General features: G+C 49.7%; 1 protein-coding gene across 2 annotated transcripts in view; it reads right to left on the bottom strand.

Annotated features, from left to right (window-relative positions):
- Positions 1-14434, bottom strand: part of LHFPL6 (LHFPL tetraspan subfamily member 6) — a 143660-nt gene extending 129226 nt beyond the window's left edge. The window contains exons 1-3 of one of the 2 annotated variants that reach the window (XM_072850310.1): positions 13834-14434; positions 11452-11653; positions 10766-11325 (exon numbers count right to left, since the gene is read on the bottom strand). In XM_072850310.1, coding sequence (XP_072706411.1) covers positions 10766-11150 — 385 coding nt within the window. In that variant the 5' untranslated portion in view covers positions 11151-11325; positions 11452-11653; positions 13834-14434. The remainder of the gene's footprint in view (positions 1-10765; positions 11326-11451; positions 11654-13833) is intronic. The other variant, XM_072850309.1, reaches the window with a different exon arrangement.
- Between the last annotated feature and the right edge of the window lie 454 nt (positions 14435-14888).

Below are 14888 nucleotides of genomic sequence, written 5' to 3'. Positions count from 1 at the left end.
TTCTTTGGAGCAGCAACTGTCTCTGTGTCTTCCCCCAGCACGATGGATTTCTAGAAATTCCTACATTATAACAACAACAAGCATAACAGAAGCAACACTGTACAACTGAGAATGTTTGTACAAATTTGCCAGGCAGCTATACTAATCTCCAAATTACATTTAAGGCTCATAGTCATGCAGCAGCACCTGGGCTGAGTCACAGCAAAGTTTGAAATGAAGTACAAAGAAATTTCCTCTCACACATACACTCACAAAGGTCCGTCAACATCACGCTACCCCAGTTTCTATTGATACCCAAAACTAAGCACTTTTTAGTATGTCCTGGTAACCCTTCCCAGTAACTGGCATTCAGCTGTATTGCGCCTGACCTGAATTGCTTGTGATGCTCTGAATATCAAGTTCATTCTGATTTTTAAAAAAATTTTAAAAATGTATTCATAAGTAGGCTTTCAGTTAGCTGCAGACTCAGACAAAAGCCTGAACTTGTGAAGAAGCCAGGCAGAACACTCCTCAGAAGCCGTAAGGCTATTTCTTACCCTCCACAATGTTAGCGGGTTTCATATCCTTTCACAGGGCGCTGTATTTCAGAAGCAGCTTTTGTTGTCCAGATTGATCATTCATGGCTTTATCTCAGATCCTTTCTTCTCAATGCAAGGGACAAACTCCATATCCCTTTGCATTTATTAGAAAAACGTTCTTCTCAGATCAACAATGCCACTTTATATTACAAAGGCATCTTTACTGGGAGACAATGCAAGACAACTGAACTGCCAGATTGCAAAGGAAAAGGTCAAATCTTTACATTACTACAGAAATGATACAGTGTTTATCAGAACTCTGCATTTTGTGCTTCATTCTCTCTGGAGCCTTTTGGACCATGTTACAAGATAAAAATAACAATGATTTCTAATAGGTAATCGTTTAGGCTTTCTTTCATTAACATTTTCTTTATATTCCTACAAACTACTGCCAAGCTTACTTAGAAGTCTGTTAGCCCAGTAAAGAATTGTACCTGCAAATCAATTCAAAATGGTCAGTCCTTGTGAAAGACTGGGGTTTATCAGGCTTATGCAGGAAAACGTGGACTCAGCTCATGGTACAGCAACCCTCTCAAGAAAGAGTTTTGTTCTAAGGCATTAGTCCTGCTGCAATTAATATTCCATACTTGGGGAATTAGGTAGGATCTGGCATCCCGTGAAGGTCTCTGCACTGCTACACAGCAGCAACCTCCTCCAAATCCCACTAGCCGCAATGAGTAGCAGCAGCGCTGAGCTCCAGATTCTGCCCTCCCCTGGGTCCCATGGAGGAATATTGCTATTGATTTCAGCAGGTCAGGCTCTAAGGAAAAGCCAGTTTGGAGGGAAAAAAAGTCTGCCTCTGTTCTCAGATGTACCTGTGACATCAGGGGACTGACAGTGGAACAAACAATGTAAATGAGATCTAATTAAGCCTAGTGAATCAGCCTTATCACCAGCATTGTCAGGGTGCATTGACCATGCACAATTTTTCATGCCTGAGAAGATACAGGACAGCTACTAGAAGGGATCTGTCAAATGCAATATTGCCCCTCTGACCTGTGATGTCTTGCGGTGGCAGAGTCATCCCAAGCCCAAGGAGAGGATGTCCTTCTTGGTCCTCTGTGACTTAAGGCTATCTCCACATGGTCTGAATGCCACTTCGGACCTTGCACTTAGGCCACATAAAAAGCTTAACATTGCTGAAGTTAACAAAGGTATTCCACAGAGCCAAAGGAAGTCCTTGAGCAGGGAGCCAGCCAACATGATGGCCATCGCAAGGCATGCGGCTGTGGGTGGAGTTTTGGTTGTACAAATACATCCCGTGTTTCCTAATTACACCATGCACCTTCCTAACTGCTCACTGCATGGAAACAATACCTTGGTTGCCCTCAAGTTCTATGCCTGACTTCATTGAAATGATGAAGGAGATTGAAAACTGTCTTATTGTACTTTATAAAGCCGAAGTTAAAGAGCTTAGAAGGTAAAAAAGTGTATTGGAGAAGTAAAAGGATATCAGCAAGGAAAGGAAAATGCAGGTTGAATATCATGAAAAAATTCCAAGCAGAATGCCTAGTACGCTGAGTTTCCTGAGAGAGAAGTGAGAAAAAAACCCACAACATAGACATTTAACACCAGACTGGACAAAATCCTGGAAAAATACACCACTGGGAACAATCCTGTCCTGTCTGTAGGGCATATGATGTCATCTGCACTGGAAAACATTGAAACATTTGAAGCCTAAATGAAGTTCCCAGCGATATTCAAATATGTCATGGAGCTCAGGCAGCCAAACAAGCCAGATCTTTCAATGCAGAAACAAAATTGCTAACTACAACCCAGATTCTGCTCTAATAAACACAAACGCAAAGAACCTGAAGTGAAGTAACTCTGAATTTACTTTGACTCTACACCAGCAAAATAGATTATTTGCTCCCCTGCCTCACGTTTTCTGAAGTTTCATTAGGTTATGCAAGCAAAGCCTTTTGAAATGAAAAGCATCACAGAAGTGCTGAGCATCATTGTTCCTTTCTAATAAAAGAGAGGGAAAAAAAGCAAGAAGCCTGAACTTCATTCTACAGATAAATAAAACAGCACTCCGGGACTTCTTTAGATCAAAAATTCTGTTCTTAATGCAAAATTCTGCTTAAACCCAACACAGCTGCAGCAATATTCAAAACATCACTTTTATATTCAACATCAATAGGAAAACAAAGAGAAGTAAAGAGATTCTTCCCAATACTTCAGCAGCATCTTTTATTTTTTCTAGTACATCAGCATTTCCATTTTAAATGTGCTTCCAAGGCACCTAAAATCTAACTTGCAGAATTTGCTCCAGTCTGAAACTCTGAATGGGGTTTTTCCCCCCCTGTATTTAGCTAAAATTTATAGTAGGAGTAAATATACTTGAAAAAAACAAAACTGAATGTGTGTTTCAAAGCATAATTCCGTATAAATAAGCTAGTTCACTCTGGTAGCTCTTCAAGAAGAAATTCAGCCTCAGAACCGCACCCAATTTAGGCTGATGTCGCAATCAAATAATCTTACTTCTAGGATAGAAATATTGATGTCATTTGTACTAAGTGTCACTGACTTCAAAGGACACACAAAAATTTGCAGCCCATTAGGGCCCTGCTGCTTTGTTAGTAAGATTTTGAAACACCAGAAGAGTCAAGATATCTCAAGTGGTCGGGGACAGAAAGAAAAAACAAAGACGGCGAAGTATGAGGGCTCCTCTCTGCATCATTTGCCTTCTTCAAGTTGCATCTCCACTATTCCAACAGCATTACAACTCCCTGCTTGCTCTGTGCTGCTTGTGACCTTGCTGGCAGGGATGGCCTCCTCAGAGCTACTGATTCTGCACTTTATGACCAGTAATGTTTATTACTGATTCTTCCTCGCTAACCTGCTTCGTTAAAATGGTTGGTGTTAGCTTGAATAGCAAATCTTTGCTAACTCAGGTCTCCTTCAGTGGGACTCCTTAGGGTACAATCACAGAAAAAGCTGTGCTGTTAGATCTGTTGGGGCAGCAGCCTTTAGCAGGGCTGCAGTGGGGACTTGTGCAAGCAAGGTGAAGGCAGCCATGGGAAACGGGATCCTCTCTTAAGAGCATACAGAATCTAAGTCTGTACTTTTTTTAGCTATTTCAGATAAGTACCCACTAACTTTGATTCCCCTCCAGTCAGATTTGGTGGCCTGTGCATAGAGGGAAGATTCAAACAATACAGGCTACATCTGATTAAGAGAGTAGGAATCTAAGTAATGTCATTTATAAACCAAGAGCAACAGAGGACATATATTGCATCAGTTCGGCTTCAGTCCTGAATTTGTCTTATATTTTAACTCCTGTCTGAATACAGTAGAGAGAGAGCTGGCTGATCTCCAGTAAAACATACGCTACAAAATCTGTTAAAGATAACATCACTGTCTAAATTCCCTTGTTCTGAACATCTTCCCAAACAATAACACTTCCCTGCCTTACTCATCTGGACTCTAAACTTAAATCCCAAGAATTTGACTCTGTGCTGTACCACAGTACGTGAAGGCACCTTGTAGTGCTGGCAAGCAGATACTGAACATCGGCACTAGCAGTCACAGGATGCAGTTTAGCAAGTCAAAGTCAAGCCAAAAAGGGATGAAGCTGCAAAACTATACACTGCACTTAATCTTTTGGTGGATGCCTATAGAAAACTGGAGAGATAAGTGGTGTGAAACATAGCAGCTATGAAGCTACTTCTATACAGGTTGTTCTGGTAAAGAAACCACAACATAGCACAGCTTAAATTGATTAAAGGCAAGCTAACTGTTGGATCTTAAAAAAAAAAAAATATCATGAACCTCAGGAAAATGTAATTTTGCAATTATATATTCTTGGTGCTACATTTTAAAAATTTGCATTAATGATCTGGAAGAAAAGCAGTCAGGGTAAGTCACCACTGGAACAACTTAATGAAGATCCCGCTTTTCTCAAAGTTAATTAAATTCAGACCAGAAGTTTTTTTCTCAGATATATACTCTTGTTCAAACCAAAATTATATGAAGGCTGTCCTATGACCCATGCTACAGCAGACCTCAGACTAAATTGTCACAGTGTTCTCTGCTGACCTTATCCCTGCTGAATCTATGAGCCTATGACATGACATGTAATCACTCACTAGCAACATTTAACAGTGCCATGTTCCTTGTTTGCTCTTCCTCTGTTACCTCCTGGTGATCTGTCTCTTCCTTTCATGTGCCCTGCTTGCAGTGCCTTTATATGTGCATGTATACACTGGATTAATACCTAGCCTGCAGCTTGTCTTTGTCTAGGATGAGGATTGCCCTGTCACATGTCTACATGAGCACAGCGAAGGCACTGAAGCTTTGCATCTGACAAGAGGAAAGAGAGGAAGATGTGGCAAAACAGCCCTGAGCAGCTAACTTGGGGGTGAAAAAGAGTGTTTGGTTGGACAGAAGCAGATACCCCTCCCTAGCCTCTCCCCAAAAGTTACCCTTTTGAAAAATAGTTTAGGCTAAAGAGAATGAAAGAACTAAAAGGCTATTTTTGCATGTTTTTATGCCTGGGGTTTTTTCAGGTAGGAATTTCAGGAGGAGTTTGGAAGAATGTGTATAGATGGGGGAAATGGACAAGAGAGGCTTGGGAGAACTGCAGAAGCATCTGAGGTAAACATTTCCTTCCTGCAAGTCTCTTGACCATCTCAGATCTTCCCGGTCCCCAGCAAGGCTCTTCTCAGTTACATTTTCTCCTTATAGGCAGAAAATGATCCTGACCTTAAGTCTTCCAGGCAGAAAGCACAGAGTCTCACTTCAGCTGTCAGACAATATAACGGTTACTGGTCACTGCCTGCAGTTTTTTTCCTCCAGCTCCACACAAACGTTTCCCAGGAGTTTATAGTCCCTGTAGTTAACTGGAACTGCCCTCACCAAAGCCCCTAATGACTTTTTCTTAGCCAGTCTCAGAACTGAGACTGCCTTTGTTCTCCTTGACCCACACGTTGTCTTTGACTGCCAGCCACATTTCTTGAAACGTGACTTAGGTTCAGTGACTACATCTCTCCCAAGAGACTCCTCTTACTTCTTTAGCTGTTTCCCCAAGAGTTTCCCTTGAGGGACAGCTTCTCTACATGGTCCCACAGTGCTATGACTTAGTGCTCTTCCCTTCTCTGCCCCCTACATTTTAGACCTCGATGGTCTCACATGCAAAGTCAGATTCAGCCATTAATATGCTAACAACTTGCATATCTCCTTTGGACCAGTCTCTTTAAAAAGTCCAGCTCAAAACCTCAAAGGCTTTCTCTAAGATTTCCTCACAGACAACACAGAGCCATCAATGCACACTCAGTGTTCCCCTCATCTTGATGGAGCACTCTTCATTCTTCTGCCCTCCGCACCCAGCAAACGCTTGTCCTGAGCAGCCTACGGGTGATGGAAACTATAATGGCCACTATTGGCATGGGACACATGGCAAAGGATTTTGCAGCAATGTTGTGTGGTGTTGAGAGCTTTTTCCAGAAGGCCACATCTTTTTTTCTGAGACAAAATCAGAAGTTGTTAGGATCTGTGTCCCCTTTTTCTCAAATAATCAAATGCTCCTTTCATCACTCTTCCCTCCAATTCAAGAGCTCTCCAGATTTTCTAACCAGCAATTCAAGGACCATAGTTTCAGGAGTTTCAGCACTCCCATGAGACACAAGGGAAACAAGACAAACAAATGAGGAGAGGAAGAGAAGGCGCTGCTGAAAACTTTGCTCCATTTACTGAAGGGAGCAGCAAAACTTGTGCTTTACTTGAATACAAACAATGAGCGATCAGTACTAAAGATAACAGTACAAACCACATGGCTACCCTGTAATCATGGAGAGGGATGACTTCTCACATGCCACTCCGAATCAGGGCCAAAGTGTCAGGTTCAGAGAGGTGTCTAAGTCAGCAGGTTGTTTCATGCTCTGTTCCCTTCGACTCATACCCCTCTGAGCTTGACTTAGCTGTCCTACACAGCCAAAGGGAGTTCTGAGCTACTGCAGATTTCATCTATAATTCCTGCGCGCTGACCATTTTAATGAAAAGCTTCACCTTGCCAGCATAACACTCTTTAAATTGACCATCCTTGCAATACTTGTGTCTTTTGATCCACTGCCTCTCATAAAACTGGCTAACCTTTAAGTTCATTATGTTCTTAAAATTATTGCTATGTTCTTAAAATCATTGCTCTGCATTCAGAGAGTGAAACTATTCACCAAATTAGTATGTCATATCTGAGCTACCTACCTGCAAATTTCTAGTCTCCCTATTTAAGTGGAATTGACTTGCCACAGCTCAATGAAAAGAAGCTCAATAATTACAGACTCCAATTTGCCATAGATTTGTTAAAATTCACTTCCTGCTGTCATGCCCTCAATAGTTATGGTCAAAGTTACATCCTTGCAATCTGTTCTAGCTACATTATATATGCCTTGGTCTTCCAAAGATTCAAAGAAAACTGGCTGGAAACGTTGCACTTACTGTTATCAGTGAAGACTGTATCCATCTACATAACTGTGCCCTCAAGAGGTTACAGACAGCATAACTTTCACCTCAGTTGTCAGTTCTTCGAACCAATCCAACAGAAATGTTCGTGAAGCATGTTCTGGGATGCCGCAGCAGCAGCAGCTCGCCAGCTGTGGACTGCAGACCACTGACAGCCACTGCAGAAACGTCTGGCCTTGGGGTGTTGTCTACTTCTTGTCACCCACTACCAAATTGCCTTAGAAAAAGCTAAAAGTAGCACTGTTTTTCATGTAAGCAATTGCTGTAATGGCTACAGAGCTGCCACGTGATCATGCATGGGAAAGGAAGCGGTTCCCATAATTGCAAATGGGAGGAAACTCTATGATGCAATCTTCGTACTAGGAACAGAAACTCAGAGTGTATCATCCCAGAGCCATCTTAAAATACATGTATGCTCTGTAGCCAGGATTATCTGAAATAGCGAATATAGACTAAGGACGTAAGATCAACCCATATCTAAAGACCCTTCTGACTCTGCGTGGATCTGCAGGTTCTTGCAGGTTCTGCCATTCAATTTTTATGAGAAGAGCCCATTTATGGTATAAGCACTCGTGAATAATTCACTCCCCCGAGTTGCAACATGGGGAAATCCCAGCTGTAAAACCTTGGCACCATTTAGCTAGTGCAAGCTGCACTACTTTTATACAGGTGTTATTCCACTGACCTACTTGGAGTTACTCCTCCTTCGCACTGCTAGAAGAAGAGGATCAGACTGTTTGCTTACCACCTCTGGTAAGCAAACCTCTCTGCCACCTCTTCACAGCAGTAAAAACGCTTCCAGTGTTGGAGTAAGTTAGTTTTAGCAACCTTAGTGCTTTGCCTCACCACAGCTTCAGGGGCTTGTACATCTCACCCACTCTTGGGCCTCCCATAATACTCTGTTGTCAATTGGCTTAGTTCCTCATCAACTCCGTATTTTTAAATCATGGTGAGAAAATTACTTGGATCCTAGACTAATGGAACACCACTAAAGCCATAAACTAGCTACACTGAGCATGTCTTTATGCTGGTTTCCAGCTTCCAGAGAAATATGGTTTATTCCAGCACTCATCCTCTGCCACTGGAGCTGGAGCCACAGCAGGGTGTTGGTGCAGGTGACTCAGATGAAAAGAAAGAGAAAGTGAAACCGCCTAGCCATCTCCTTGCCCTAACACAGAGGATGAATTAATAGCGTCACTCAGTGGGCTGCTTATTTCCCCAGGCTTTTTCTTCATATAAAGATAGGAGGACGTTCTTTTCCCCAGTCAAAAAAAAATATTTGTGAGGGTTTTATTTGGTTAGATCTCCAAGTGGAGGCCAATTAAAATTACAATCACCGTACTGCCACTAAGCCATATTCAAAGCACACATCGTGGTATATAACTAAACCTGCAACTGTAGTACAGGGAACAAAGAGCTGGCATTCCCGGTTAGTAAATAAAGTGAACAGCTCGTGGCTGTCTTGACATAAAACAACCTAATAATTATAGTGCCTAAGTCAGACATCTGAGTAAATGTAGTCATGTCATTTAAACAATGAAGCTATACTGATTTATAGCAGCTAAGGATCTGACTAAGGATGTAAGGATCTGATCTTTACCCTAATATGTCCCTTCAGTTCATCCAAATTATTGGCTTTCACCATCTGGCCTCTCCCTCGTGTCCCCACAGTTACTTTTTAAGCAGGTTAAGAAATGACGGGCTCATTCTTACACACTTCCAGCAGTGCTGAGTGAAATGAGAGACAACCATAAAAGCCAGCAGAGGGGAAAATTAGACATGCTGTGTAACTAATTTCTGAACTGTAAGCAAAGTTGTTGGCAATTTTCATTTCATATCACAAGTTCACGTTTCTTTGAATTGTCACCTACTGAGGACAAGCACTACCTGCTCACACCTTTCCGGGCGGGATGGGATGCTGCCTGCTCAGCTGGGACAAGCTCCAGGGGTGGCCGTGGCGTGGTCTGAAGGGACCTCTTGCACAGGAGCCACCATCCCGCCTCGGAGCAGGTTGCGCACCTTCAGCCCACACCGGCATCCCGGGAGTGCGGGGCTCCTCCCGCGTGCCCCAGCCGGCCACCCACCGCTGGAGCTGCCGTGTTTGCTGGGGTGGCTGTAAGTAGACACAGGCACGGCCGGCCCTCTCCGTGGGCAGGCAGGGGAGCACCGCCACGAAAAAGGGGCCAAACACAAATTAAAACCAGACGAGCCGAGCCAGCAGTTGGAAAAAGGGGGGTGGTTAAAGCACAAGCCTGTGATGGCTCTAAGTGAAAATAGCCAGACTGAGTGGGCTTGCAGAGTGTCACCGAGCCGAAAATCCCCTCCACCCCCTGGCTGCCCGGCTGGAATCGTATAATGGAGCAGGCTTCAAGAAGCCACAGCTCCCAGCAGAGTTAACTCTCCAGCAGCTGCTGCACTTTCAAATTGTCAGACAGATTAAACACAGGAATGCCTGTGGGTCACAAAGCTGAGGGAAGGGTGAAGCAACGGGGTCGGTTTGCTCTAAAGTGCAGAAACTACTCAAAAAGTTGCAGGCAGGGCTCCCCACGGCCGGGAGGGAGCTATGGCGGCATCGCCTGGCTGGAGGCTTGGCACAGGGCCCTCTCCTTGCCTCAGTTGTCCGCCCTGAGCTGGACGGTACCGGGGTTTTTGTCTTGTGCTTCCTTAGGGCTGCAGACTCGGGATGTATCCAGACTGCCCTTGCGGGGCGAGTTTCTGTTTGGAGAGGTGGGGGTCCCGCTGCAGCCTGCTCCTCCATGGCATGAGCCGGGGTGCCTGGCTGGGACCGGACACTGCAGGGCACCCGAAATGCTGGTGCCTGCGCAGCTCCGGCACCAAAAGCTCGGGAAACACGTCCCCTTACAGGGGCAAGTGTGCGCAGGCAGTGGAGCACTTGCACCAGGCGACAGTGAGTGCCACTGAGCCGCATGTCACCAGTGACAAGAGAGTGATGATTTACTGGGAAAACTGCCCTATAAAAAACACGCTTGAGGATCCTGTTTACTGTCTCATACCCTTCAAATACTCCACAGTTACAAATACTCCATACAATTACAAGCTAAAAAAAGGAGGGGAGGTAATTCTCCCACACACTGTCTAGCCCATAGACTCAACAAACCGGCGGCACCCTCAGCAGGCAGCATGGGTCAGGCAGCCCAGCAGGGCTCCTTCTGGGAGATGGTGGGCCAGCTCCACCAGGGATAAACAATCCCCACTTCAAACCTGGGCCATGGACTTGTTGCCACAGCCGCAGAAAGCAGAGGTGGAGGGAGCTGTGCAGGTGATGGGGGTAGGAAGGAGAAAGAAGAGAGGTTGTTCCCACATAACACAGCCTCTCCTCTGCAAAACCGTGATGCTCCATGGGGCTCTGCAGCCCCCACACTTCTCCAGGTACCTCCATGCCGGCTGAGCTCCACTGGAAACTACAGCCCACAAAAACTCTCCGAAGACGCTGGCCCACAGAAGTCAACTTGCCATGCAACTCTCCAAGGTTGCACAAGGACCGGGCAGGGACTAAGCGCAAGAGAGTGACCACAGGCGGCTCCATCTTTGGGCCACATTCAGGCATCCAGACAACCAGCTCAACCATCGAGGGAGCCAAGCGGTCTCCCTTGCTAGCAGAAAGTTTGACCCACCCTCTCCTCGTCCCAAAGCACCGGGGGATTCTCCACACGTGTAAACCTACAGCCTAGATGTCCCCGTCCCCTCCCCGCATGAGCACTTACCCCCCAGGAACTGGATGCCTCCTGCCACCCTGCCCACGGTCCTGGAGATGAGCTCAGACACGCAGCAGCCCATGAGCGCCGTCAGGGCCACCAAGAGGAGCAGCCCGCAGCCCAGGCCCGTCACCACCGTGCAGATCCTCCACTCAGCACTCGGGATGGCCTGGAAGGAGGCGTAGCGGCCACACTGCTCCACCATCACGGTCGTCTGGCGGCTCTCGTCCCGCACCGGGTAGGAACACCTCCGGAAAGTGCCGAAGGAAACCGACTTCTCCAGCTGAGACCCCAAGAGCCAGTAGGGCATGAAGAAGCCCACGCAGGAGGCAGCGGCGCAGAGGAAGGAGAGGAAGGCCCAGATGACACCGGCACAGGTGAGGCTGGAGGCCATCTTTGTATCTGCTCCAAGACCCCTCACGATGGGGAGACAGAAAAGCAGCTGTGTATTTTAGAGGAGGTTTATGGATAATCCGGAGTCTCTCAGCCTTGACAAATCCTCGCGCTGGGGGAAGCTCGGATCCTAACAGCCGGGGAGATGTTTCCTCCCATCATGAAGACAAAGGTCCCTAATTAAATAACAACACACAAAAAAAGGAGAAAAAGACAAGTTCAGTAATACTGACATTAGAAAAAAATGTTTATCTGCCAGAGTGTTTTTCCTTCCTACAGGACTTTTCATTAAGACATCTCACTTTTCTGTCCCATCCTTGCAAGCAGCCGCTAGAATTGCTGTCAGCGATACCGGCTGCCGGGGACAGCGGGACGGCGGTGGGAGGCAGCCCGGCCAGCACCGGCTGCCGCGCGCATCCAGGAACGCTCTGCAGCCACCTTCAGGGGCTCCCCGTGTACTTGCCCACTCACTTTTCTCCACCATCCGTCTTGATCTTTCCCATACTGATAGAGAAAAAAAGGCAAGGTCTCATTTATCCTTAGCTAGTCAGGCCTTCCTCCTGCGACGCCTGGGGAATGTACTTCACATTATACATGGCCCCGCAGCTTCAGTGCAAAACCGCTCTCGCGGTGCCTAAGGCTTTTCAAGATCAGACCCTTGTGGCAGAGGTAAACCTCATTAGCACACCACCCAAGTGTTATGAGGTGACGTTTTTTCCAGCACTCCCTTAAGTTGTTGCCATCCCTGTGCAAAAGGAGCCTTTTATCACGTGATGTCCAGAAGCGCCAGGAACCCCAACTCCAGGCGGGCTGCTGGTAGGTGAAGACATTGCCACATCGTTTGGATTCACCCCCACGCAACCTCAAGCAGCACACGATTAAAACACAGGGGTCCCTCTTAATATTCCTGCTTCCACTCAGCCCAGCTCCTTCTCTTCTTGGCCTCTTCCCAGCTCAAATCCAGGAGCCTTAACCCCTCTGCATCCTTCTCGGACAACTCCCAGCCTCTAAGCTCAGTACAAGTGTGACCAAGTGCGTTTGACTGTCATAGAAACCTACATGCTGCTTCCCAGGGGTTGGGGGTGTATTTCTTGTTAAATCCACGCCGGATCATTACTCCAACTGCATTTGTAAATTTATGATCATTTCTCACAGTTGCTGCCAAATTAATTCCGATAGCTATTTACGGGGGCTTTTTTTTTCTAAGCATGATTAGACGCCAATCAGTGAATTCAATTCATGTACAGGCAATAAAATTAATACTACTTCAGCACAAGGAGGGAATGTAGAGAAGGAGTCTGTAAGTGAAATTAAGCATGTGCACCACACGAAAGTTTTGTTTACTTTTAAAACACTAAGAAAAAGTAGTCTTTTCTATAATGTTAAAAAGGCCTATGCTGCTACTCAAGAAGTACACACCTATCTACTCGTAGCCTATCCGCAGAAATGCTTTTCAACCTGCAAAACACCAAACCCCTGGGGATAAAAACTTGGGAGAGGGGCATAGGGTGTCTCCATCCCTCCAGAAGCATCTTCTGGAGAAGAATCTGCCTGTGTCTTGGCGTGTCACCAAACGTCTAAGGCAAAGTGGGTCACAGCACTTGGGGAAGATAATTCCCTGAATCGGGGGAGGAGGTACGGCTGGAAATAGGGGACAACATGGAGGCTTCCAGGGGTAGGACCCTACGAAACCGCCGGCTCCGGCGGGGCAGCAGCTTTGCCTCCCCGGAGGCTGCCAGCCCGCAGCCCGGGCGCTCTCCGGGGAGGCGGACTCGCCCCTCCGGCCCCGAAACCCCGCTCCCCAGCCGCCGGGGGTAGGAGGGGGCGGCGGAGAGATCCGGCTCCCCCCGAGGGAAGGCGGCGGCCGGGAAGCAAACCAAAACCAGCACACTCGCCGGGGTGATGCGAGGGGAAGGCTGCGGGGCGAGAGGGCGCCGCGCCCGCGGGGCCGGGAGGGTGCGAGGGGGACCGGGGAGGGGCGGGCTGGGGTGCAGGGGTCCGGGAGGGGCAGGGGCTGGGAGGACAGGGGTCCGGGAGCGGCGGCGGCTGGGAGGACAGGGGGTCCGGGAGGGGCAGGCTGGGAGGGGAAGGGGGTCCGGGAGAAAACGGGAGATGCGGGCTGGAAAGGCAGAGGTGCCGGGAGGGCAGGGGATCCGGGGAGCCCGGAGGACGGGGAGGCGGGAGGACAGGGGGGCCGGGAAGGGAGAGCGGTCCGGGGTGGCAGGGAGATCCGGGAAGGACGGGGGCCCGGGAGGGGAAGGATGCGGGAAGGCAAGGAGATGGGAGGGCTGGGGATCCGGGAGGGGAAGGGAGTCTGGAGGGTCCGGTTGAAGGGGCAAGGGATGCGGCCGGGCAGGGTGTCGGGGCGGGGAAGGGGATCCGGGAGGGGAAGAGGGTCTGGGGGTGCAGGGGATGTGGCCGTGCAGGGTGGGTGGGAGTCCGGGAGGGGAAGGAGGTTCTGAGGGCTCGGGGATCCGGAGTCGTGCAGGAGATGCAGCGCACAGGGACTGCGGGAGGGCCGGGGTCCGGGAGAGAAAGGGGGTGCAGGGGGTCCGGAGGGGCAGGGGATGCAGCCGCGCAGGGAGGGCGAGAGGGCCGGGGTCCGGGAGGAGCAGGAGGGGCGAGGGGCCCGGGGGTGCCGGGATGGGGCGGGCAAGGTGCCGGGGAGGCGAAGGGCTACTTACTGACACGCCGGGCGCGGGGGCTGCCCGCCGCGGCCGCCGGGAGCACATGGGCGCGGAGCCGGGGCGCGGGGCCGGCGGGTGGCGGCCGCCCCAAGCGACTCTCCCCGCGGTCCCGGCGCGGAGGCGACGCGGGCGCTCCGAGGCGGGCGGGACCGGGACCGGGACCCTCCCCAGCCCGGCCCGTCCTTCCCTCCCTTCCTCCGCACGTTCCTCTCTCCCCCCGTTTGTTTCCTCGGGAGGCAATGCACTCCGCCGCCTCTCCTCCCCCTTCCCCCGCCGCCGCCTCCCCGGGCGGGACTCGCCGCGGACGGCGCAGTTGCGGGGCCGGGGGCGAGGGGCCGGGGAGCGGCGGCGGCTGCGGGGGGGAGCGGCGGACGCGGGGGGAGCGGGGGGGAGCGGGGGAGCGGCCTCCCGGGGCGGGGGTCCCCGGCTCCGACGGGGCGGCGCGGGGCGGCGGGTCCCGGCTCCCCGAGCCCTCCCCGGGCTGGGGCGGCGGGTCCCGGCTCCCCGAGCCCTCCCGGGGGCGGCGGGGAGCGCTGCGGCGCTGCCGGGCTCCGCTCCGCCCGCCGCGGCTCCGCGGCTGCCTGCGGGCTGCGTGGGGCGGTGGAGCCGGGGACGGAGGGGAGGAAAGGGCAGGAGAGGAGAGAAGAGGAGACGAGAGGAGGAAAAAGCCGGCGCGGAAGGAGTGTTAAAGGGAAAGGGGGGAGGCTGCAGCCCTTACATGGGAAAATACGGGCTAATCTCCCGATGGTGTGCGTGTGGTAAGAAGTGCGTGTGTGTGTGTCTGTGTGTGTGCGAGCTGCTGATCCAGCATTTTGATCGCAACAGTTCGGGAGCTGGTCTCCAGCGAGAGTAAATGTGACCAGAGTACCAAGCAGCTCATCCCGGCTGGGTTAGGTCAAGCGGAGAGACAGGAGCTCCAGCCCTTTCCCGGAGCGTCTTAAATGGGAAAGTTTTGGGGAAGGGTTGCCTTCTGGGGACGAGGAGGGATGGTGCACACAGAGCCTCTGGGAGAAAGAGAGATTTCCTATTCTGCTTTTTCCTCTCCGCCCTGC

This window comes from Ciconia boyciana, chromosome 1 (assembly GCF_034638445.1).
Source record: "Ciconia boyciana chromosome 1, ASM3463844v1, whole genome shotgun sequence".
Taxonomy (NCBI): Eukaryota; Metazoa; Chordata; class Aves; order Ciconiiformes; family Ciconiidae; genus Ciconia; species Ciconia boyciana.
This window is presented reverse-complemented; position numbering and strand designations above follow the sequence as displayed.